General features: G+C 37.7%; 1 protein-coding gene and 1 long non-coding RNA gene across 2 annotated transcripts in view; both read right to left on the bottom strand.

The window, feature by feature from the left end:
• Positions 1-7,463: 7,463 nt before the first annotated feature.
• LOC306903099 lies at positions 7,464-11,331 on the bottom strand. The gene is made up of 5 exons (XR_013787512.1): positions 11,232-11,331; positions 10,164-10,698; positions 8,708-10,006; positions 8,312-8,430; positions 7,464-8,144 (listed from the first exon to the last, which is right to left on the bottom strand). It is a non-coding gene; the product is annotated as an uncharacterized lncRNA (long non-coding RNA).
• Positions 11,332-23,470: 12,139 nt separating this feature from the next.
• Positions 23,471-24,871, bottom strand: part of lrp1ba (low density lipoprotein receptor-related protein 1Ba) — a gene marked incomplete at its 5' end in the record, with an annotated part of 152,716 nt that continues 151,315 nt past the window's right edge. Inside the window, one exon of the mRNA XM_079471794.1 lies at positions 23,471-24,617. Within this exon, the coding sequence (XP_079327920.1) occupies positions 24,477-24,617 (141 nt within the window). The 3' untranslated portion in view covers positions 23,471-24,476. The remainder of the gene's footprint in view (positions 24,618-24,871) is intronic.

The raw sequence follows: 24,871 nt of genomic DNA, 5'->3' as shown, positions 1-24,871 counted from the left end.
GACTACAGAACATAAAACATAAAACAATTTGTATGAAGTAATTTTTCCCCTCTTTTTTACATCTTACTAGTTACCTCCCCCCCCACAAGGGATTCACTCTCATCTATGTCATCCTCTACTTTACCATGTGGATCTTGTGCGCTAGAGTGTGCACCAGTCTGCACGTCACCTGTCGTTCCTTGTGGATCTTGTGTGTGATCAATCTGCACGCAAGTCTCACCTTGTCCTTCGTCCGCCATGACAGTTTCTACTTGTTCAGTCTGCACGCCAGTCTCCTTAGTCTCAATGTAGCATGCCACAAAACGTGTAATGATCAGAAAAGCGAAAAGAGCAAGCATTGAATAACCAATCATCTGTGAAAAAGAGAGAAACAACAACAACAATTGATTAGGAAAATAACTGAATAAACTACAGAAAAAAGTCACTAGATAAAATACACATCATATGTACCTGAGATATGCTGACCATCATTTGATACCTCTGGTGTAAATCATTTTTCTGCGTGGCATTGGCCAGTTCAAATGGTACGCACAACTTTCTGTTTAGCGTTTGATCAAAAACAAAAACTCCTTCCCATGCTGTATGGGAACAAGCCAGATAATCACCATCAAGAAATAAGAAAATGATCCACATGATAGAAGGAAACAGACTATGTGCAAAAGCTTTGAAACATAACTTCTTATTATTCACTTTGTTCTCTGACGGTTTTTCTTTACTACAACATTTACTACAACATTTACATTCATCCTCACAGCAGTATCTGAATGGGGCTAACAAGCAAAACATTAATGACCACAAAAAAAAAGCAGGAGCAATAAAGACGAGTAATATTAGGATTGCATTCCACCACTTGCATGGGCACAATAGATCCAGTTCCATCAACTTCTCCAGTCCAATTGTCAAAACACTCATTGGGAAAGAGCTGAAAACTGGAGAACTTTTCAGATATGCCTGCATAGTCTTTAAAAGATTTTGCACTGCAAACATCTTCTGAGTTTGTGTGAATATTCTTTTAGCTGCTTGATCCGTTACAAAAGGATGTCAGATACCCTTCAATACAAAATATATGAATTACTACTGTACTGTTCACTACATGAAAAAAATGCATTTACACTGCCAAACAATATTGAATATAGTGAATCTAGATTCTTTAAACTATATTCTGTTCTACCCTCAATTTTATACATGGCATGATATTCGTACGAGTGTACTCAACATTAAAATCCCTGTATAATTACGTGTGTTACATTTAGCATTGTACTCTGATCACCTTTAAAACGAACATGACTTTTTTATCAATATGATGATGTTGTTAAAAGGCTGTTAGAATTTATACAAATTGATGGAATTTAGGAAAACATTTGACATCATCATAAGTCATTTTTAACGCACGGCAGACTTACTTGAGATGTTTCTTGATTTCTGTCTTGTCTTCCTGTTGAAATGCGCTGATCTAACATTCAATAAATCAAACATTTCAACTGCAGCAACTAACAGGAAGTTTCCTCTCGCTCAAAGGACAACCTTGTGGTCTGTAAAGAAGATGCTTTTTGAATAACGCAGCACTATACCTTTTGCATTTAATTGAGTTATTTATCAACAAACAAACAGTAAAAGAACAAAAGTAAGAAACAAACACAGAAAAATCATTGACGGTCTCTTTAATATCTTAACTGTTAGAGACCACTCATAATAAATGGAGAGCAGACTGAGATGTTTGCTTACTGTACGGGTATGTAGATAAACCGTGTCTACAAATAAAAATATGAATTTATTTTCACATTGGAATAAGCATCTTTTTGAATGTGCACGTGTAGTACTGCTTGCAGAGCAGAATTTTTGTTAAAGCAGTGTTTCTCAAACTTTTTCTCAAATTCCCCACTTTGGGGGTAGGGTAGGGCACAAAGTTACTTGTTTCAACAAAAGCCAGACCACTACCTGTTGAGAGAAAGAGAGCGGGTTAGTGAACATTACATTTTTCGTTTGTCAAGTATTCCCAGAAGAGATGGGTTTTAAGTCGTGTTTTGAAGGTTGTGAGGGATGTGGTTGACCGGACCAAGTTAGGAAGAATGTTCCACCAGGAAGGAGTTGTGAAGGAGAATGAGCGGGAAAGCGACTTACCGCCCTTATGAGAAGACAATACAAGACGCCGCTGGTTTGCTTAATGCAGGGTTCTTGATGGGGTGTAGGACGGTGTGAAAGTATGCCAGTGCAAAAGTTTTAGTCACCGTCATGTGTTTCAAAGCGCCCTTTCACAATTAGAACTGCGTCTTGGGGAATTAAAACTAAAGACGGGACAGTAGCTCTTAATTTGATTGGTCACTGCTCGGCTTTGTGATTCGTAACTCCCGCCTTCTTTCATTTGATTGGTCGCCTCACTTATTTTGTTAATGCAATGTTGTGTTTAGTCAGTAATTTCACGAAATTTTGACACACACCACAAAATAAGTTGTGGGCCCAGCCTTACGTGAGAGAATGAACGTGTGTCGTGAATATATCATAAAAAAGTTGGAATTTCATGTGATCGTGGGGGTCCCCTAGTGGCGACGTGGCCCTAAGCAGCCGCTTGTTTCGCTTATAGGGAGGGCTCTGTTTCCGGTCAAATTCGGTCAATCTCCCACAACCTTCAAAAAACGGCTCAAAACCCAAAACTTCTGTGAATACTTATCAAACGAAAAACTTCCGTGAATACTTGACAGACAAAAAAAAAACGAACACACCCTCTCTTCTCTCAACAGGTATTGTTCTGGCTTTTGTTGAAACTATTCTAGTAACTATTAAGAACCAAATAGGGCTCTGCTATTGTTACAAGCCGAAAAAGCATTTTTCTTAAGGGTGTAGTCTATACCGATGACTCTCCATCTTTAGCAGTTAGGGGGAGGAGTTGTTTCTGCTCAGTTTGCAGACGATTCTCTGTGCTACCCTCTGCATCATTCTGTGCATCACTTTGTGCCCTATCCCGTGCATCACTTCGTCTCCCACACTGTGCTCCCTTGTGTTCCTCTGGAGGTTTTCTTTTACAGCACTCAAAGAGACCAACTGTGACAATGATCACAAGACCAAAGACAGCTAGCTGTTTATAACCATACACCTACAAAAACATCAATAATAGATTAAGAAAATCAACAAATTACATTTTTAAGACAACAATATAATATTTACCTGAGATTCACTGATAAATGCCTGATATTCCTGCTGTAGATCACTCTTATTTCCTGCATAGGCCTGTTCAACGGGTTGACACCACTTTCTGTTTATCTCTTTATCAAAAACATACTTTCCTTCCCACGTTGTCCAGAAACATGCCAGGTAATCCCCATCGAGCAACAAGATGAGGATCCACATAATAGGAGGAATCGCACAACGTCCCAAAGCTTTAACACAACTTAGGCAATCGTCTTTTTTGTCTTTTTTAGAACATGATGCCAAGCGACTGCAAAAACCTTCATTTGCAGAACACTGATAGCAGACGTAACTAAAGGGGCTTAACAGGACGAACATTAATGCGAACATGAAAATAAAAGGTCCAATGAAGATGCATACGATCAGCGGTTTATTCAGTCCAGGTCTGCACGGGCATGAAAGATTCAGTTCCATTAACTGCTCCAGTCCGATTAATAAAAGACTCACTGGAAAAGAGCTGAAGACCGCAGAGTCGGTCAAGAACGCGTGCAAGTTCTTTAGAAGATTCGGAAGTGCAGACATCTTCCGAGGTCATTGAGATTCTTTTAGGCGACTCTTTAATAATTCATCCTCAAGATCATTTAATGGCGGTCAGATACCCTTCAATACAAAAGATATTCATGACCAATTATATCAATGAAATGCATAAATAGAGTTAAACATTCTGTATTTTTGACGTAATAAACTGTAAACTGTAAAAGTTTTCACTATTCAAATTAATTTGTAACATGTATTAGACTTACTTGATGTTTCTGTTTGTTCGTGTTGTTTCATTTATCACTGTTGTGGAATTGCGACAACGTTTGAAGAATGACTCTGTTTTGCACAGGAAGTTCAACAGGAAGTTTTCTCTCTTAAAGAACAACCTTGTGTTGAAATTTTCATTTGCTGTGTCAACGGCAGGGCTCCAGACTAACTTGTTTTTCTAGGAGCACTGTTGCCCCAGACTGAAATCTTTAGGTGCACACATTAAATCAGCCTGCGGTGCAATTTTTGAGCTTTTTCCCAAAATTGCTGTATTACCTACAAAATGCTTTGATAATAAATAGACTTAAATCACAGAAATTAGAATGTGAAGTTTTATTTTTATTTCACGATATTACTCAATACCAGTGTCCTACATAAACTGCAAGTTTTGTTAAAGGGATAGTTCATCCAAAAATGACAAATCTGTCAATATTTACTCGCCCTCAGGTTGTTTCAAACCTGTATAAATCTATTTTTTTCAATGAACACAGAGAAGGAAGATTGGTAGAATTTTACCAATCTTCAGATCTGGGATATCGTTTACTACCATAGTAGGAATATTGTATTCTCTTTCTGTTTGAACACATAATGAGATATTTTGAAGACTTTAGGAAAACAGAGTTATCAGTCAACTTTGACTACCGTACAATAAAATTTTTTTCCTACTATGGTAGTCAATGATGTCCCGGAACTGAAGATTGGTAACATTCTTCCTGTAACTGTAACTGGGACTACTTACATTCTTCCAAATATCTTTCTCTGTGTTCATCAGAACAAAGTAATTTATACAGGAAATCAAATAAATGATAACTGAATTTTCATACGCTCTTATGATTTTATTGTGTATCAAGGACACCATTGTCATGTTCACGACACAATGTAAAGATAACTTCACTTAAACTTTAAATAACCGAATATCTCGTTGTTTTGCATCCGGTAAAAAAAGTATGCCATGCAAATTATTTTTTACTTTTAAAAAACCCGGGGTATATAGTGGGGTTTAGAATGAAGATAACCCGGGGTTACATGCAGTGTGAAAAGCTCTTTTGTCTCATTTTTACAGCTTAGATCTCTCTTGCATTGGGGGTAAAAAGTTTTTTCTCTCATCTTCTATGTCATCCCTTTCTTCACCCTGTGGCTTCTGTTTATTTGGGTCCACCTCAGTCCGCCTGCCAGTCTCTACTTGTCGCTCATGTGCCCTAGACTGTGCCCCAGTCTGCTCAACAACACTCGTTCCCTTTGGATCAGGGTGTACCTGAATGTCTTTTAGTTCCACAGTCTCCTCAGTCGTAGGAGGATTTTCTGAGCAGCAGTACCAGAGAGATATTATGACGAGGACCAGTGAACCAAATAGACCGAGCAATCCATAACCAATCCTCTGTGAAAAAAGAGAACAACAATAGATTATGAAAATGACTGAATGAACAAAAGAAAAATGTCACTGAACAAAATCTTTACATTATATTTAAAAAATATCGATATTTTAAAACAACAAGAGACGTTCTAAGAGTATTTCGTATTTACCTGAGATATGTCGACGAACTCCTGATACTTATGGTGTAAGCTGTGGTCATGCATGGCATTGGCCAGTTCAGATGGTACACACCACTTTCTGTTTAGCTTTTCATCAAAAACAAAATCTCCTTCCCATGTTGTATAGGAACAAGCCAGATAATCACCATCAAGAAATAAGAAAATGACCCACATAATAGATGGAATCAGACTATATATGACAGTTTTCCAAAAATGTTTATAATCATGCTTTTTTATATTTTTGCACGAACCAGATTCGGAGCTAAAAGAGACATTTTGATTGCAGATGTATTTGAATGGGGTTAACAGGACACACATGCATCCCCATATGAATATAAAAGGTCCAATGAAGATCAGTGCTATTAGACATTTATTTGAACCACTGCAATGGCAAGAAAAATTCAGTTCCGCCAACTTCTCCAGTGCAAATGAGAAAACACTCATTGGGCCAGAGGAGAAACCTGGAGAACTTCTCAACAGTGTGAGGCCAGTCTTTAAAAGATTTACCAGTTCAAACATCTTCTGAGGTTGGATGAAGATTCTTTAAGATGCTAAATCCCATACACAAAAATGACATTTAACCAATTAGTTGGAATTTAAGAAAACATCAGACATCATAATTACATATTCAGATTCATTTTTAACACATGACAGACTTACTTGAGATGGTACTTGACGTCTTTCTTCAGGTTATAATGCACGGATGTTATCAATCTTACATTTTAACTGCAGCAACAAGTAACAGGAAGTTTCCTCACCGCAAAGAACAATCCTGTGGTCTGTAAAGCAGATTATTTACTTTCCCTTTTGCATTCAATTTTGTCATTTAAAAAAACAACGTTTTTGAAAGGACATTTGATATGTGCAATGTCTATCTAAATGCAATGTTAAAAAAAGTAAGAAATAAAATCACTGATGGTCTCTTTAATATCTTAACTGTTAGAGAGCACTGATAATAAATGGAGAGCAGACTGAGATGTTTGCTTACTGTACGGGTGTATATAGCATGTCTACAAACAAAAGTCAGAATTTGTTTTCGCATTGGAATAAGCCTCTTGTTGAATGTGTGTAGTACTGCTTGCAGAGCAGATATTTGTTATTGATATAAGGTACGTTCGCAGGTAACCACACATCCTGTTGTTATACGCTGCCAAACCTCTTGCCAAGGCATCGGAACAAGAAAACATCTGTCGTCATCAGATACTGATACGTTGGTCTATGTGACGGCCTTAAAAATAAAGGGCCAAAAAAGGGTACTTTACAGAGGTTTACAGTTTTGTAACACAGGCCAAAACTGCACAGGTGTAAAATGTCTGTTATAATTATTGAAAAAAACCAAGTGCAGGTCATCACATAAATGTGCAGGTTCCTGACAAAATTGTTATTGTTACACACTGTTGGATAAACTATTTACTTTGTTATTTAACCTCGCTTTAGTAAATATACTACAGTGTTTACTACAGTATATCAATTTACTACAATAGCACATATGTAAAAATACTCATGTGAGGTCTCTCTTCAAGTGTATAAAGCACATGTGTTTTTCTATAGTCAGGTAAGTGCCATTTTCAGGATTGTCACATCCATAACGGTACATATTCCTCATGAATGGACACATGAACATTTACTGTTAACATATCTTGATTTGCTTTTGAACGTTTGCTGTCTCCCAAAAAATGTGTCAATTTTCTTTATAAAAAACTTGTGCATATGCTGAAGTTTCTGAGGTTTAAACTCTATCAACAAGGGTTGAGTAAAATATCTTCTTTTGCTATCTCCCTTAAATTGATGTATTCATTGTATCTGCATATTCTGTCAAATCTCAGATATTTCATTAAACAATGTGACACTGTATAACATGATGGGCTTTGGACAGGTCTTATCATGTGATTTATTTGGAAATGTTTAGTGATGCTATGGAAAGAAAAACCTGTTGTGGTCAGAAGGCCTCCGAAAGACCTGAATATAACATAAAACAACATAATTGCGGGCAAAACATTGAATTAACTCAGAATTGTATTTATTTAAATTTATTTGATATGTTCTAAATGTTAAAGATACATTTAGTGTCAAATACTGAAATTTGAAGCTGGAGGGCTGGTGTCCCGCGGTAGTCTGCATCATTTGCAGGGGCTTGGTCGTGCTGGGTCCGTTCTGTTGTTATTTAAAAGTACAGAATATATAGACAAAAGTGTCATTGACTTGTCAACTACAGTAATTCATAGTTTCATGAATGAATAAATACTATTATTACAGTGCTGAATGTTTAAAAAAATCTCATAGTAGTCTTGTTTTACTATAGGACCCAAAACGGTCACAGACTTTCATGAGACATCCCCATTTGTGTCCAGATAAATGAATGGAGGTTTGTAACAACTAGTGGGTGAGCAAATGATGACAACATTTTCATTTTTGGGTAAACTATTCCTTTAAGAGACTATAGAGTTCCACTAACCTGTTACATTGCAATAACCAGACGCCCGGTGATTTCTTTAAATCACTTTAATAATAAGTACTGTCATAATCTCAAATGATACATCTAAATGACAACATTCACAGTTACAGGACAATGAGCACAAATGCTGAATCAATGATGTTGTTCTTCTGGTATATTGTAGCTGGGCTTAGCTTTGCACTGGTTCACCATCAAAATCAAAGAGATGCCAATGCTGCAAACAGATCTGTAGAATAACAACAAAAAAACAACAATAGATAAACAAAATAAACATTTTCTGGAATTAATATCTTCCATGTTTCATACTTCACTGTGGGTATATCATTTTTTGGTTACATATTGTACATACTTTTTAAAAACAGGATTTTATATAATAATCTATATAATATTTACCTGAGATTTCCAGATTATCTTCTGATAGACACGTCGTAGATCACTTTTATTGCCAGTATTGTTCAGTGCAGTGGGTTGACACCATTTTATGTTTATCTCTTTATCAAAAACATAATTTCCTTCCCATTGTGTTTCGCCACAAGCCAGATAATCGGCATCAAGAAAAAAGACGATGACCGATATAACAGGAGGAATCAAACAACATGGAAGTTTTTCACAACAAGTACCAGGATAGCAGGATTGGACAGAAATGATGCCATATTTTCTTTAAATATTTTCAAAGGCATCTTTTGATTATATAAATAAATATAAATGTTTATATTTTATTTCATTTATATTTAGATTTTGTTGAATAACAATTTATTGAACAAAAATTACCTTAATGTGGATATATACCTGAAGTAAGTGTTTATGTTTTGGCTTTGAAACAGTCTATTGATGCACAGCGAGTGTTCCTCATGTATCGGCAACTTGCTGCACCAGTCAGGACTCCAGTCAAAGCCTTTGAAATACTTTAATAGGTATCAACAGTAGCATGCCAATACAGAGAGCTCACAGAAAATCATTACAACTGTTTACAGAATGAATAGAATATACCATGTTTTTTTCCCTAAAAATGCATTAATAATAATAACAAGTCATATATAATTGTAAGCTGCCAAAAGCGCATAATAAACAATCATCCCGTTCCAGTGTGTAAAGTTACAAGGATAAATATCCACAAAAACACCATCAAAAGACAGGAAGCATTCCAAACTATTTCTTCAATTTGTTAAATTTACAAGACCTTAAAGGGATACTTAACTCAAAAATGAAAATGCTATCATTTACTCGCCCTCAGATTGTTCCAAACCTGTATAAATATTTTTTTCCAATGAACACAGAGAAGGAAAATTGGAAGAATGTTACCAAGCTTCAGATCTGGGACATCGTTCACTACCATAGTAGGAATATTGTATTTGTTTTCTGTTGAACACATAATGAGATATTTTGAAGACTTTAGGAAAACAAAGAGTCACCTTTGACTACAATTAAATTTTTCCTACTATGGTAGTCCATGATGTCCCAGAACTGAAGATTGGAAACATTCTTCCTGTAACTGTAACTGGGACTACCTACATTCTTGAAAATATTTGGAAACTTACTCAAATAAATAAAAAACTCAAAGGATTGTTTACATAGCGCACAGTGTTTCTGTGACTGAACATCTTGTGATAGTGGTACTAACTCTGCTTTGGAGCATGGTGTCATAACCCCAGGTATAATGCCGGGTTAAACTTGCTTCAAAATTACAGGTGTAAAACATTTGTGTACACGGGAGTAAATAGTGGGGTTTAGAATGAAGATAACCCGGGGTTAAGTGCAGTGTGAAAACCTCTTTCGTCTCATTTTTACAGCTGACTAGATCCCTCTTGCATTTGGGTTAAAAATTGTTTATTCTCATCTTCTATCCTTCATCCTTTGGCTACTGTGTATTTGGGTCCGTCTGCCAGTCTCTACTTGTTGATCTTGTGCCCTAGAGTGTGCCCCAGTCAGCTCAGTAACACTGTTTCCCTGTGGATCAATGAGCCGAATGTTTCCTCGTACCTCAATGAGCGGAATATCTTCTTGTCCCTCAGTCGAGCAGCAGTAACAGAAAAATTCTATGATGAGGATCACTGAACCTAATGTACAGAGCATTATATAACCAATCTTCTGTGAAACAATAAAACAACAATAGATTATGAAACTGATTGAATGAACAAAAGAAAAATGTCACTGAATAGAATTTTTACTTTTTTTTAAATACATATTTAAAAAATAAACATATTTCAAGACAACAAGAGAAGTTCTAAAAGTATTACGTATTTACCTGAGATTTGCCGACGAACTCCTGATACTTCCGGTGTAAATCGTTTTTCTGCGTGGCATTGGCCGGTTCACACCACTTTCTGTCTAGCTTTTGATCAAAAACAAAATCTCCTTTCCATGTTGTACAGGAACAAGCCAGATAATCACCATCAAGAAATAAGAAAATGACCCACATGATAGATGGAATCAGACTATATGCAAGAGCTTTACAAAATTTTAAGAAACAAGAACAAGAACAACAACAAGAACAAGAACAAGAACAAGAAATTTCATTGCAGATGTATCTGAATGGGGTTAACACGACACACATTAATCCCCATGTTAATAATAAAGGTCCAGCGAAGATTAGTGCTGTTAAAATTGCATTTGAACCATTGCACTGGCAAAAAAAAATTCTGCTCCCCCAATTTCTCGATTCCAAGTAACAAAACACTCATTGGGAAAGAGCTGAAAACTGGAGAACTTCTCAGGAATGTCTGGGTAGTCTGTAAAAAATTTCCCAGTGCAGACATCTTCTGAGGTTGTATGAAGAACTGCTAAATCGCATACACAAAAATGTCAGATATCATTCAATACAAAAAATATGAATTACTACTGTATCCATACAGTATATGAGTAAAATGAAAAAATGCATTTAACGATACACATGTTTTTAACACTGCAGGACACCTTTATAAAACTATATTGAATGGGCCTATAGTGAATCTATATGTGTGCATTTAAACGTCACATTCTGTTTTACCCTCTATTTTATACTTTGCACCGTTTTTGTAAGCAGCTGGAAAAAGCATCTGCTAAATGTAATACAAGTGTTATCAACATCAAGATCATGTTTGTGTTAAATAAAGTTACTTGGAAATACCAAAAGCATTACTGCCCCGCTCACCCGTACCCCATAAATAAAGCTTATTTCTGTGTTTAACGTGATTTGTTGTACTTGATCAATTTTAAAACGGACATAACAATTTAACACTATGATCATGTTAGAATGGTTTAAGTTGGAATTTAAGAAAACATCAGACATCATAATTACATATTCAGATTCATTTTTAACACATGACAGACTTACTTGAGATGGTACTTGAAGTCTTTCTTCAGGTTGTAATGCACGGATGTTATCAATCTTACATTTCAACTGCAGCAACAAGTAACAGGAAGTTTCCATCCGCAAAGAACAATCCTGTGGTCTGTAAAGCAGAAGCTTTTTAAATAACACACTACTGTACCATTTAAATTCAATCTTGTCATTAAAAAAAAAACAAAGTTTATTGAAAGGACATTTGATATGGGTCATTCTGACCTCTAAATGCAATGTTAAAAAAGAAGAACAGTAAAAACACAAAAAAATCACTGATGGTCTCTTTAAGATCTTAACTGTTAGAGAGCACTGATAATAAATGGAGAGCAGACTGAGATGTTTGCTTACTGTACAGGTGTATATAGCATGTCTACAAACAAAAATCTGAATTTATTTTCGCATTGGAATAAGCATCTTGTTGAATGTGTGTAGTTCTGCTTGCAGAGCAGATATTTGTTTAAAGAAACGTTCGCAGGTACGTTTGCAGGTAACCACACATCCTGTTGTTATACGCTGCCAACCCTCTTGCCAAGGCATCGGAACAAGAAAACATCAGCCTTAAAAATAAAGGGCCTAAAAAGGGTTCTTTACAGAGGTTTACAGTTTTGTAACACAGGCCAAAACTGCACAGGTATAAAATGTCTGTTATCATTACTGAAAAAAACCAAGTGCAGGTTCCTGACAAAATTGTTATTGTTACACACTGTTGGATATATTATTTACTTTGTTATTTAACCTCGCTTTAGTAAATATACTACAGTGTTTACTACAGTATATCAATTTACTACAACAATAATACAATAGCACATATGTTAAAATGTGGTGGTTCAAATACCCATGTGAGGTCTCTCTTCAAGTGTATAAAGCACATGTGTTTTTACTATAGTCAGGTAAGTGCCATTTTCAGGATTGTCACATCCATAACGGTACATATTCCTCATGAATGGACACATGAACATTTACTGTTAACATATCTTGATTTGCTTTTGAACGCTTGCTGTCTCCCAAAAAACTTGTCAATTTTCTTTATAAAAAACCTTCAATTCAACAAGGGTTGAGTAAAATATCTTCTTTTTCTATCTCCATTATATTGATGTATTCATTGTATCTGCATATTCTGTCAAATCTCAGATCTTTCATTAAACAATGTGACACTGTATAACATGATGGGCTTTGGACAGGTCTTATCATGTGATTTATTTGGAAATGTTTTGTGATGCTATGGAAAGAAAAACCTGTTGTGATCAGAAGGCCTCCGAAAGACCTGAATATAACATAAAACAACATAATTGCGGGCAAAACATTGAATTAACTCAGATTTTAATTTATTTTAATTTATTTGATATGTTCTAAATGTTAAAGTAACATCTCTGTGTCAAATACTGAAATTTGAAGCTGGAGGGCTGGTGTCCCGCGGTAGTCTGCATCATTTGCAGGGGCTTGGTCGTGCTGGGTCCGTTCTGTTGTTATTTAAAAGTACAGAATATATAGACAAAAGTGTCATTGACTTGGTAACTGTAGTAATTCATAGTTCTACCAGAAAGGCTCGGGAGGCAAAGTGTAGAGTATTGAGCATTTATTAAACATCTGGTAAACAGAATATATGGTTATGGTAAATATGGTTATTGAGTTTCTTTGGAGTAGGCCCTGTCCGTGGCTCGCATCCAGAGGGCCAAGAAGTCCTCCACTTCCCGTCTTAAGATGAAGACGGGGGCGTAGCCAACCCCCCTTGGGGTTGTAGGGACAGGGACCTCCTGGTGGTGGTGGGGAGGATGGGGGTGAATCACTGTTGCTTCGACTGCGGACGTAGAAAGGGGTAAGTGGCGATCTTTTATATTCCCTGTTGAGAGGTGATTGGTTAGGTGCTGATTGGTAGTGGATGATGCGAGATTGAGTCTTCCCGGCAGAACTTGCGCTGTAGCTATATTTCTACCAGAAAGGCTCGGGAGGCAAAGTGTAGAGTATTGAGCATTTATTAAACATCTGGTAAACAGAATATATGGTTATGGTAAATATGGTTATTGAGTTTCTTTGGAGTAGGCCCTGTCCGTGGCTCGCATCCAGAGGGCCAAGAAGTCCTCCACTTCCCGTCTTAAGATGAAGACGGGGGCGTAGCCAACCCCTAAGATGTTCGTTGGCTTACCTCTGGAGCGGGGCCTACCCCCAAGAATGAAGAGAGATTTCTACTCACCCGCTGGTTAAGGTCTCTAACAGTTCCTGTAGACAAGATTTAGAAGCAGATGTTAATTAATATTGCCGAATGACGTTCACCGGCCCCGATTGGCCACGACACTGAGGCAAGGCCCCGATGGGTACCGACACTGAGGCAAGGCCCCGATGGGCAACGACACTGAGACAAGGCCCCGATGGGCAACGACACTGAGACAGGCCCCGATGGGCAACGACACTGAGACAAGGCCCCGATGGGCAACGACACTGAGACAAGGCCCCGATGGGCAACGACACTGAGACAAGGCCCCGATAGGCCACGACACTGAGACAAGGCCCCGATAGGCCACGACACTGAGACAAGGCCCCGATAGGCCACGACACTGAGACAAGGCCCCGATAGGCCACGACACTGAGACAAGGCCCCGATAGGCCACGACACTAAGACAAGGCCCCGATAGGCCACGACACTGTGACAAGGCCCCGATAGGCCACGACACTGAGACAAGGCCCCGATAGGCCACGACACTGAGACAAGGCCCCGATAGGCCACGACACTGAGACAAGGCCCCGATAGGCCACGACACTGAGACAAGGCCCCGATAGGCCACGACACTGAGACAAGGCCCCGATAGGCCAAGACACTGAGACAAGGCCCTGATAGGCCACGACACTGAGACAAGGCCCCGATAGGCCACGACACCGAGACAAGGCCCCGATAGGCCGCGACACTGAACGAGGTGACTGAGGAACTAAACACCACCACCAGTATTTGCATGAATTTACCTGGATCTTGACCGGATAGAGCCAAGTTAATGTCCTTACCTTGGATGATGTTATTCCTTAGAGCGGAAGATACTGTAGCCGTTGCCAGAGGGACGAACCGCCTGCCGAAAGCTTTGGCTGAGGTGGCGGTGGCGAGGGTAAATTGTGCTGATGCCGGCGGAGCAGTTACGTCCTGAAATGGTGTCTGGATGATAGTTGGAGTGGCTACGGGGTAGGACGTCGACGGGATGCCTGGTTGATCGTATATTCCGGGAATGAGAAGGTCAGTCGATGGTGTTAAATCCTGGGTTGCTAAGCGCTGTCTCGAAATGCCCCATTTTTGTTTGTAGGCCTTGAACGGTGGCGGACAGAGATCGGACGGCCTGAAGCAGCTGATCGTTGCCGTCGCAGGATGCCTGCAGGGGAGAGTATATCCTTGTGGGCTGCTGGCACTTTTTGGATTGCCCAGGCGAAGAGGATTTACCGGTTCGCTTCCTACCGGCTGGTTTGGGCTGGGTTGGTAGCGCTGATGTTGTCGGAGATGCGTCAGTCGTTGCGGGAGGGGCGCCCAGGGCGTTGAAGGCCAGCGCGAGCAGATCGTCCCTAGAAAGATCGGGGTCGGCTGGAATGCCTGCTGCCTCTAGTTTGCTGGAGATCGCTTCTGATGGCCACTGGGCCCATGGAGAATCCCGACGTTGAATTCTTGAACTGCGCCTCACGTTGGCAGGAGTCGTAGGGATGAATTCCTCATCGGAATCGGTGTATTCACAGAAAGCGTTCTGTGACATTGCGAAGTCTGCGAGTCGTAGCTGCTGGATTACGGTGAATCACTGTTGCTTCGACTGCGGACGTAGAAAGGGGTAAGTGGCGATCTTTTATATTCCCTGTTGAGAGGTGATTGGTTAGGTGCTGATTGGTAGTGGATGATGCGAGATTGAGTCTTCCCGGCAGAACTTGCGCTGTAGCTATATTTTCAGGAATGAATAAATAGTATTATTACAGTGCTGAATGTTTAAAAAAATCTCATGGACCCAAAACGGCTTAGTCACAGACTTTCATGAGACATCCCCATTTGTGTCCAGATAAATGAATGGAGGTTTGTAACAACTGGTGGGTGAGCAAATGATGGCAACATTTTCATTTTTGGGTAAACTATTCCTTTAAGAGACTATAGAGTTCCACTAACCTGTTACATTGCAATAACCAGACGCCCGGTGATGTCTTTAAATCACTTTAATAATAAGTACTGTCATAATCTCAAATGATACATCTAAAGGACAACATTCACAGTTACAGGACAATGAGCTCAAATGCTGAATCAATGATGTTGTTCTTCTGGTATATTGTAGCTGGGCTTAGCTTTGCACTGGTTCACCATCAAAATCAAAGAGATGCCAATGCTGCAAACAGATCTGTAGAATAACAACAAAAAAACAACAATAGATAAACAAAATAAACATTTTCTGGAATTAATATCTTCCATGTTTCATACTTCACTGTGGGTATATAATTTTTTGGTTACATATTGTACATACTTTTTAAAAACAGGATTTTATATAATAATCTATATAATATTTACCTGAGATTTCCAGATTATCTTCTGATAGACACGTCGTAGATCACTTTTATTGCCAGTATTGTTCAGTGCAGTGGGTTGACACCATTTTATGTTTATCTCTTTATCAAAAACATAATTTCCTTCCCATTGTGTTTCGCCACAAGCCAGATAATCGGCATCAAGAAAAAAGACGATGACCGATATAACAGGAGGAATCAAACAACATGGAAGTATTTCACAACAAGTACCAGGATAGCAGGATTGGACAGAAATGATGCCATATTTTCTTTAAATATTTTCAAAGGCATCTTTTGGTTATATAAATAAATATAACTGTTTATATTTCATTTCATTTATATTAATATTTTATTGAATAACAATTTATTGAACAAAAATTACCTTAATGTGGATATATACCTGAAGTAAGTGTTTATGTTTTTGCTTTGAAACAGTCTATTGATGCACAGCGAGTGTTCCTCATGTATTGGCAACTTGCTGCACCAGTCAGGACTCCAGTCAAAGCCTTTGAAATACTTTAATATTCATCAACAGTAGCATGCCAATACAGAGAGCTCACAGAAAATCATTACAACTGTTTACAGAATTAATAGAATACACCATGTTTTTTTCCCTAAAAATGCATTAATAATAATAACAAGTCATATATAATTGTAAGCTGCCAAAAGCGCATAATAAACAATCATCAACAGACAGGAAGCATTCCAAACTATTTCTTCAATTTGTTACATTTACAAGACCTTAAAGGGATACTTAACTCAAAAATGAAAAGGCTATCATTTACTCGCCCTCAGATTGTTCCAAACCTGTATAATGTATATTTCTTTGTACTGCTGAAGACACTGGAAGATATTTGGAAGAACGTCAGATCTCCCACAGTATTTCTTTCCCTACCATGGCAGTAAATGATGACAACATTTTCATTTTTCAGTGAAGTATTAATAAAAACACACAATGTTTTTTAAAATATTTTTTTAAATTCATACAGAATTTCACAAACTGAACTACAGAACATAAAACAATTCATATGAATTTTGTTTTCCCAACTTGGAAGAGTTTTTCACACTTGAAATGGTTAACACCGGGTCATTCTTAACCCCAGGTAAACAGAATCCTGGGTTTTCTGTCTCCTGTTTCACACTGTTTATAATTTACCGGGGCTCAAGAGATAACCCTGGGTATTCATAACTTGATGTTTCACACTGTACATCCCAAATCCCTGCTGGGTTCAAACTCGTATTTTCAAATTGGCTGTGTCAACAGCAGGGCTCCAGACTAACTTGTTTTTCAAGGAGCACTGTTGCCCCAGACTGAAATCTTTAGGTGCAAACATTAAATCAGCCTGCGATGCCATTATTGAGCTTATTCCCAAAATTGCTGTATTACCTATAAATGCTTTGATTATAAATAGACTTAAATCACAGAAATTACAGTTTTATTTTCATTTCAGAGGGATACGATATTACTCAATACCAGTGTCATACATAAACTGCAAGTGTTGTTAAAGGGATATCTCATTCAAAAAATCAGTCATCATTTACTCGCCCTCAGATTGTTCCAAACCTGTATAATAATTTATTTTCCAATGAACACAGTGAAGGATATTTGGAAGAATGTTACCAATCTTCAGATCTGGGACATCGTTCACTATCATAGTAGGAATATTGTATTTGTTTTCTGTTGAACACATAATGAGATATTTTGAAGACTTTAGGAAAACAGAGTTCTCAGTTACCTTTGACTTCAATTACATTTTTTCCTACTATGGTAGTCCATGATGTCCCGGAACTGAAGACTACTTACATTCTTCCTGTAACTGTAACTGGGACTACCTACATTCTTGAAAATATCTTTCTCTGTGTTCATCTGAACAAAGTAATTTATACAGGAAATAAAATAAATGATAACTGAATTTTCATACGCTCTTATGATTTTATTGTTAAGTAAGGACACCGTTATCATGTTCACGACATATAACTTCACATAAAACTTAACAAGATCATTCGTTCTGGTTGTGAACCGATTGGAAATGAATCAACAGATACATGACGCCTTCTGAACTCCTCCGCGGCTAGTTTCCTTTTTAACGTCTCAAATATCAAATCGTTTGTCCTCAGGCTTAAAAAAATCTGTGACCGACGCGACGACAGCGAGGAACATCAGTCACCAGCCGAACAGGGCGTGCAGCTCCGGACTATCCCCTTCTCACACACATAAGCCTACACTTGTAAGCTCGGGATCTTCTAGTCTTTTCACATGAAAAATTATGCTTATTTTTGACTCCTAAGATGTTACTTACTCAAATAAATAATAAAAAACTCAAAGGATTGTTCACACAGCGCACAGAGTTTGGTATAATGCCGGGTTAAACTTGCTTCAAAATTACAGGTGTAAAACATTTGTGTACACGGGAGTAAATAGTGGGGTTTAGAATGAAGATAACCCGGGGTTAAGTGCAGTGTGAAAACCTCTTTCGTCTCATTTTTACAGCTGACTAGATCCCTCTTGCATTTGGGTTAAAAATTGTTTATTCTCATCTTCTATGTCATCCTTTGACTACTGTGTATTTGGGTCCACCTCAGTCCGCCTCTACTTCTTCTCTACTTGTTGATCTTGTGCCCTAGAGTGTGCCCCAGTCTCCTCAATAACACTCGGTCTCTGTGGATCAATGTCTTCTCGTACCTCAATGAGCGGAATATATTCTTGTCCCTCTGTCTGCTCAGTCGTAGGAGGTTCTTCTGACAAGCAGTACCAGAAAAATATTATGATTAGGATCAGTAAACCAAATAGACCGAGCAATCCATAACCAATCTTCTGTAAAAAAGAGGGCAACAATAGATTATGAAAATGACTGAATGAACAAAAGAAAATAAAAATTCAATAAATACAATATTTACATTTTTTTAAATACAGATTTAAAATATATATATATTTTAAGACAACAAGAGAAGTTCTAAAAGTATTTCGTATTTACCTGAGATTTGCCGACGAACTCCTTATACTTCTGGTGTAAATACTTTTCATGCATGGCAATGGCCGGTTCAGATGGTGCACACCACTTTCTGTTTAGCTTTTCATCAAAAACAAAATCTCCTTCCCATGTTGTATAGGAACAAGCCAGATAATCACCATCAAGAAATAAGAAAATGACCCACATAATAGATGGAATCAGACTATTTGCAAGAGCTTTCCAAAAATTCCGACAATCACACTCTCTTATTTTAAAGCGTTTACAGCATTCACAGCGAGAGTGGAAGCAAACACAGAAGCGGATGTATTTGGATGGGGTTAACACGACACACATTAATCCCCATATTAATAAAAAAGGTCCAATAAAGATTAGTGCTGTTAAAATTTCATTTGAACCATTGCAATGGCAAGAAAAATTCAGTTCCGCCAACTTCTCCACTCCAAGTAACAAAACACTCATTGGGAAAGAGTAGAAACCTGGCGAATTTCTCAGGAATGTGTGGGTGGTCTGTAAAAGATTTTTCACTGCAGACATCTTCTGAGGTTGTATGAAGATTCTTTAAACTGCTAAATCGCATACACAAAAATGTCAGATATCATTCAATACAAAAAATATGAATTACTACTGTATCCATAGAATATATGAGTAAAATGAAAAAATGCATTTAATGATACACATGTTTTTAACACTGCAGGACACCTTTATAAAACTATATTGAATAGGCCTATAGTGAATCTATACGTGTGCATTTAAACGTCACATTCTGTTCTACCCTCTATTTTATACTTTGCACCATTTTTGTAAGGAGGTGGAAAAAAAGCATCTGCTAAATGTAATACAAGTGTTATCAACATCAAGATCATGTTTGTGTTAAATAAAGTTGGTGAAAATACCAAAAGCATTACTGCCCCGCTCATGGGTTATTAGCAAAAATCTTAAAGCGCTCAGATTTGGGGATTTAGTTTAAGCCATTAATAAACTTTTCCTGATAAAATGTTATCAGCATATTAAGCATAAATACAATAACACTGCACATAAATGCACTAGACTTACCTGTACTTGCTCTTGTCAAGTTATGATCGTATTTCTCGGATTCATCTTATTCTTACCAGTGCCAACTTGTCAAATATTTACATGCGCAGGCACGTTTCCTTTGTCTTACTTTTTAAACAAAGACTCATGTTACAGGTTGGCAGGGCCGGCGCGAACTATAGGCAGAGCTGGCAGTTGCCTAGGGCCTCAGGCTTGGAGGTGGGGCCTCCATAATTAAAACGTGCCGCCAACTTCAAGGCACATAACACCAAACTACTGCAAGAGTGATAAATCATTACAGACTCATTTGGAAGTGAGGGGGGACACGAACGGGATTTTGAAAAGTGAGGGGGACATGTCCCCCCTGTCCCCAGTGGAAATTACGCCCCTGAGTCTACTTCAGTCTTGGCATGTGCGCACATGTCCCCGCATATGTCTTTATACAGTCATTGGCATTGTTGATGATTATTTTACGCATTTTAAAACGCTTGCGCATTTAAACTTTCGATTTCTCAAGTGAAGTGCGCTCACATGTAGACACCAGTTCTCATAGAGCAGGATCTCATTTAGAACTGAATTCCAAATGTTCAACTCACAACTTTAAGAAATTATGTGAATTAAAGAATGAACTTCATGTCTTACAAAACGTCTACAGCATGAGAAAGATTCACACCACTACACTATAACAAATCTGTGAGTTTACAGCTATTTACAATAGCTGTAAACTCAGTTCCGTTAACTGCTCCAGTCCGATTAATAAAAGACTCACTGGAAAAGAGCTGAAGACCGCAGAGTCGGTCAAGAACGCGTGCAAGTTCTTTAGAAGATACGGAAGTGCAGACATCTTCCGAGGTCATTGAGATTGTTTTAGGTGACTCTTTATCACCCTCAAGATCAATTAATGGTGGTCTGATACCCTTCAATACAAAATATATTCATGACCATTTATATCAATGAAATGCATCAATGGAGTTAAACATTTTGTATTTTTAATGTAATAAACTGTTAAGGCTGCAAAGGAAATTTTCACATCTTTAAAGGGGTCATATGACACGGCTAAAACACGGTTTGATCTGGATGTTTATACGATTTAAAGTAAAAAAAACGCTGTATTGTCCACAAACGTGCTTGTTTGTATCTGGTCTTTGCCCCGCCTCTCAGAAACGGGCGTATATTTGACAAAGCTCCAGGTGTGCTATGATTGGCCAGTTAACCCATGTGTAGTGATTGGTCGAACACTGCAAGTGTTTGACGGAAATGTAACGCCTCTTACCATATTTGGAACATCATGTAGATTTGTGGGGGCTTGCTTACACGGGGCGTTTCAGGGAGGTCTGCGTTATTTTCAATAGCTAGCCATCTAATATATCTAATCTGTTTTGACCACATTTATTGAACAAATTGATATAAAACAAGTTGAATCTTAAAACAATATTTTATAATTTCAACCCTTTGGTGTGTGTTTTTATCTCTTTCAGGTTAACATGTATACTAAAACGAACATTTAAGAGAAAGAAAAAACACCACCAAAAAAAATAAATCTTAATTTGTTCCTCTAAAAGAACTAAGAATAAATGGAGAGCAAATCGAGATGTTCGCTTACTGCAAGTTGTACAATTGGTATTGTATTAAAACAATGGTAAATGTTGAAAGAACATGAAACATATAGCAATTGATCTAATTATGTTTGTCATGTCATGTTTTTAATGTACAAAATAAAAATCAGCAGTCATGAGTCAATGAGAAGTTAAAGCAACGTGCCAAAAGAAGACTCCATGTCGGTTAAAAACATATTGTATTAAACAAGGTGACACGAGTCTTCGATGATGTTATCTGGACACATGTTATCATGTGATCTACAGTATATGGAAATGTTCAGTGATGCTTCTATAAACAGAATTTGTTTAGTGTGGTTAGAAAGCCACCAACAAACCGGTCAAACATGGATGATAATATTAAACCAGAGTTAGAGGTCACGGTCAAAAAATGTAAAGCTGGACCGCAAAAAAAGACATAAAATAGCATGATATCAAATGAAATGTACTCACCCTGCAATGTTATTTCTCAAGCTTAACAGCGGCAAGCTTCAGGAATACATTTGTACTATTTTATCCTCATATTATCCATTTGCATGCAGATTAAACATCGTCTTTTAAATCATTTTGTAATAGACTATGCAGTCAAATATGTTCTCGCTGGTTTTCAATTTTTTCTTCAGCATCCCACTTGACCGAATGGCTTACAATGAAAAGAAATCCCTTTCCACAAAAAAAGACACGGATGTATAAAAAGTGCATACGTTACCATCACCAGTTCAGTACACGCGGATATAGCGTTCAACAGCTAAAAGATACATTAAACGCCACCGTTCAATGCATTTGCACTCAGAACAAGAGAAATATCGTTCTCTGAACATTTAACATGAGTGATTTGAGGTTATAAGTCATTTCTCATTTGATGCATATCCATGTCTGCACTATTGCCGTGCTGTGGCTGCACTGTGGCTGAGGTTTGGCTGCACTGTGGCTGAGATGTGGCTGCACTGACCGGTTGTTCATTTCCACAGCATGTCAAATTCATCCGGCAGTCATAGATGCTCACAAGAACAAATGTCACAGCGGAGATGACAATGAGCAGAATATAACTTGCATGCTGCAAAAAGAAAAGAAAAATGAATTTAACATAACTAAATCATTCTTTGAGTAATAACGTTTAAGTTGAATCATTTATTTCATGATCATTTACCTGTGACCGGTTAATGAAAGTCTGAGTTTGATTTCGTAGTTGGAGTTCTCTACTTTCATTCACATCGGTGGGTTTACACCATTTCTTTCCCAGCACCTGGTCATGAACATACACTCCATTCCAGTCTGTTTGACTACAAGCGTAATAGCTGCCATCAAACAGCACAAGAAAGAACCACACCAGAGGTGGAAACAGACAGTGCAGGAACCCCCTAACACCATCTTGGGTAGCGTCGTCACACAGACAATTCCAAGACTTCAATTTACAACCACAGGGTCTTAACCATAAGAATATTAAAATAAAGGCAAAACAAGCAGGAGCGATGGCGACCAGATTCGAAAGAGCTTGATTCCACTCGATTCTGCATGGACATGAAAACTCCACATCCATCAAAGCCTCCAATCCGATTAACAAACAGCTCAGTGGAAAAGATCCGAAAACTGCAGTTGAGGAAAGCTTGGCCTTTAACTGCGTTAACAAATCTTTTCCTTGCGTCAACGTTTGTGTCATGGTTCAAGGATGATTTCAATGGTCAAAGCAACAGACAGTTTTACAAGATGCAGGTGAACTTGTGGCTCAAATGAAGACAGATTCCTGCCAAATGCAGTATTATTCATGATTATTAATATCAACGGCTGGAGTAATCGAAACGAATGACTTGTTTATGCAAAAACAACAGATATAAAAAACCATATTAATATTATTATACCATTTTAGACTTACCTGTACAGTATTTGCTCTCGTTTCTTGTGACAGGCTGTTGAACTATGTGACACTGGACAACACAAAGGGCTTTGGACAGGGTTTATCTTGTGATCTACAGTATATGGAAATGGTTTTTTTGCCTCCTACAATCTTGTTGAACAAGAACGATGATACTAGACATAATTTTGTGCACATAACTGAAATGACTCCTTGTTCATCATTCTACACTTGCTTTTATAAAACAGCGTTAAAGTAATACAACGCATTAGAAATGGCAAGAAAATCCATTTTATTTCATAGTCCTTGGTCCATAGTATATCTGTGTGTATTTCAATGACAAGTTTCCTACACTCCCTTAAAACAGCAGCAACCGTGTGACTGCTCAGTGCAATATAACGCTTATGAATTATTACATGATTCATTATTTAAAAAAACAACGACACTTCAGTTTCCACCCAAAGTGAAGACGGACCAAATATACTGTATACATTTTCCCGTATAAAACTTTTCACATTTAATACATTTCCAGAAAATACAAGCAAACTGGACGTACAAATCAACTATAAAATTATAAAACTTTCTCCACTCTAGTTTGTACATTTGCACAGAGATTGTGTGTGTGTGTGTGTTTCCATCATGTCATAACACAAAGTGAAAGTGAAAGTCTTACAATTTATTTATAGCCCCTATAGTGCTAAAATGCGTTTATATGCAACAACTTTGAGTTGGTTTCGCCTCCGAAAAACAACATTGATCTACGTAAACATAACAATATGAGAAACACGAAATCAAAGACAAATATAAAAATAAAATCTGTGTCGTGATCATACGATGCGTTTAAATATGTGTCTGTATCTTCTCGTACTGCTAAATATTAAGAGGCAACTTGGGAATATCTAGGCATTGGCGATCGTACCACCAACAGGAAAACATATACATACCGTGTACGTAAATAAACCTATATAAAATTCTCTTTCAATGTATATAAAGCCTTTTGAGATTGAGCAGCTGTGAAAGTTCGGTGAAATGCATTTACAATGTCACAAAGCAACAAAAAAGGTTTTAAAAAAATACATTTCAACGGAAATACGTAAAAGAACGACGTCATTTTGTCTAAACTGTCAATAATGGAACATAAACGTGAGATGAGACGAAATGAGGTGGCGCGACCCAAAAACCAATGATTTAACCTGACGGAAAAAGTTCATCTTTGTGTTTTGATACATTTGATACAGTTTTGTATAAAAAAGAAGCAAGTCTTTGAAAAGCTAGGTTACGCCGCCGTTTCTCGAATCGTCGTTTCCAGTCTCTTTGGGAGAACGTCACGTCTTGTGTCGAGGTCGATGACTGGCTTTCGACAGTGCTGTCCGTCGTGGTACATCTTTGTGTATATTGGGTTTGAATAGTTCATTGCCTGGAAAAGCAAAATGTTTTATAAACATTTATCTAACACGAGGGTCCTAAATCAACTGCAATGAAAAATACAAAAATATATATTTTTAAGTATTCTTTATGCATTCATGCCATTGTCCAACACCTTCACCGTCTGAAGTTTTCCTCCAGAGGTATGCAAACTAAAAAGTTAGCATTTATAATATATGCGGCTCGTATTTAAATGATTTTCAGTCACGCAACGCTGTTGTGTAGTTGAGAAGATCATGTATTCGT

Source organism: Barbatula barbatula, assembly GCF_947034865.1.
Source record: "Barbatula barbatula genome assembly, chromosome: 13".
Taxonomy (NCBI): domain Eukaryota; kingdom Metazoa; phylum Chordata; class Actinopteri; order Cypriniformes; family Nemacheilidae; genus Barbatula; species Barbatula barbatula.
This window is presented reverse-complemented; position numbering and strand designations above follow the sequence as displayed.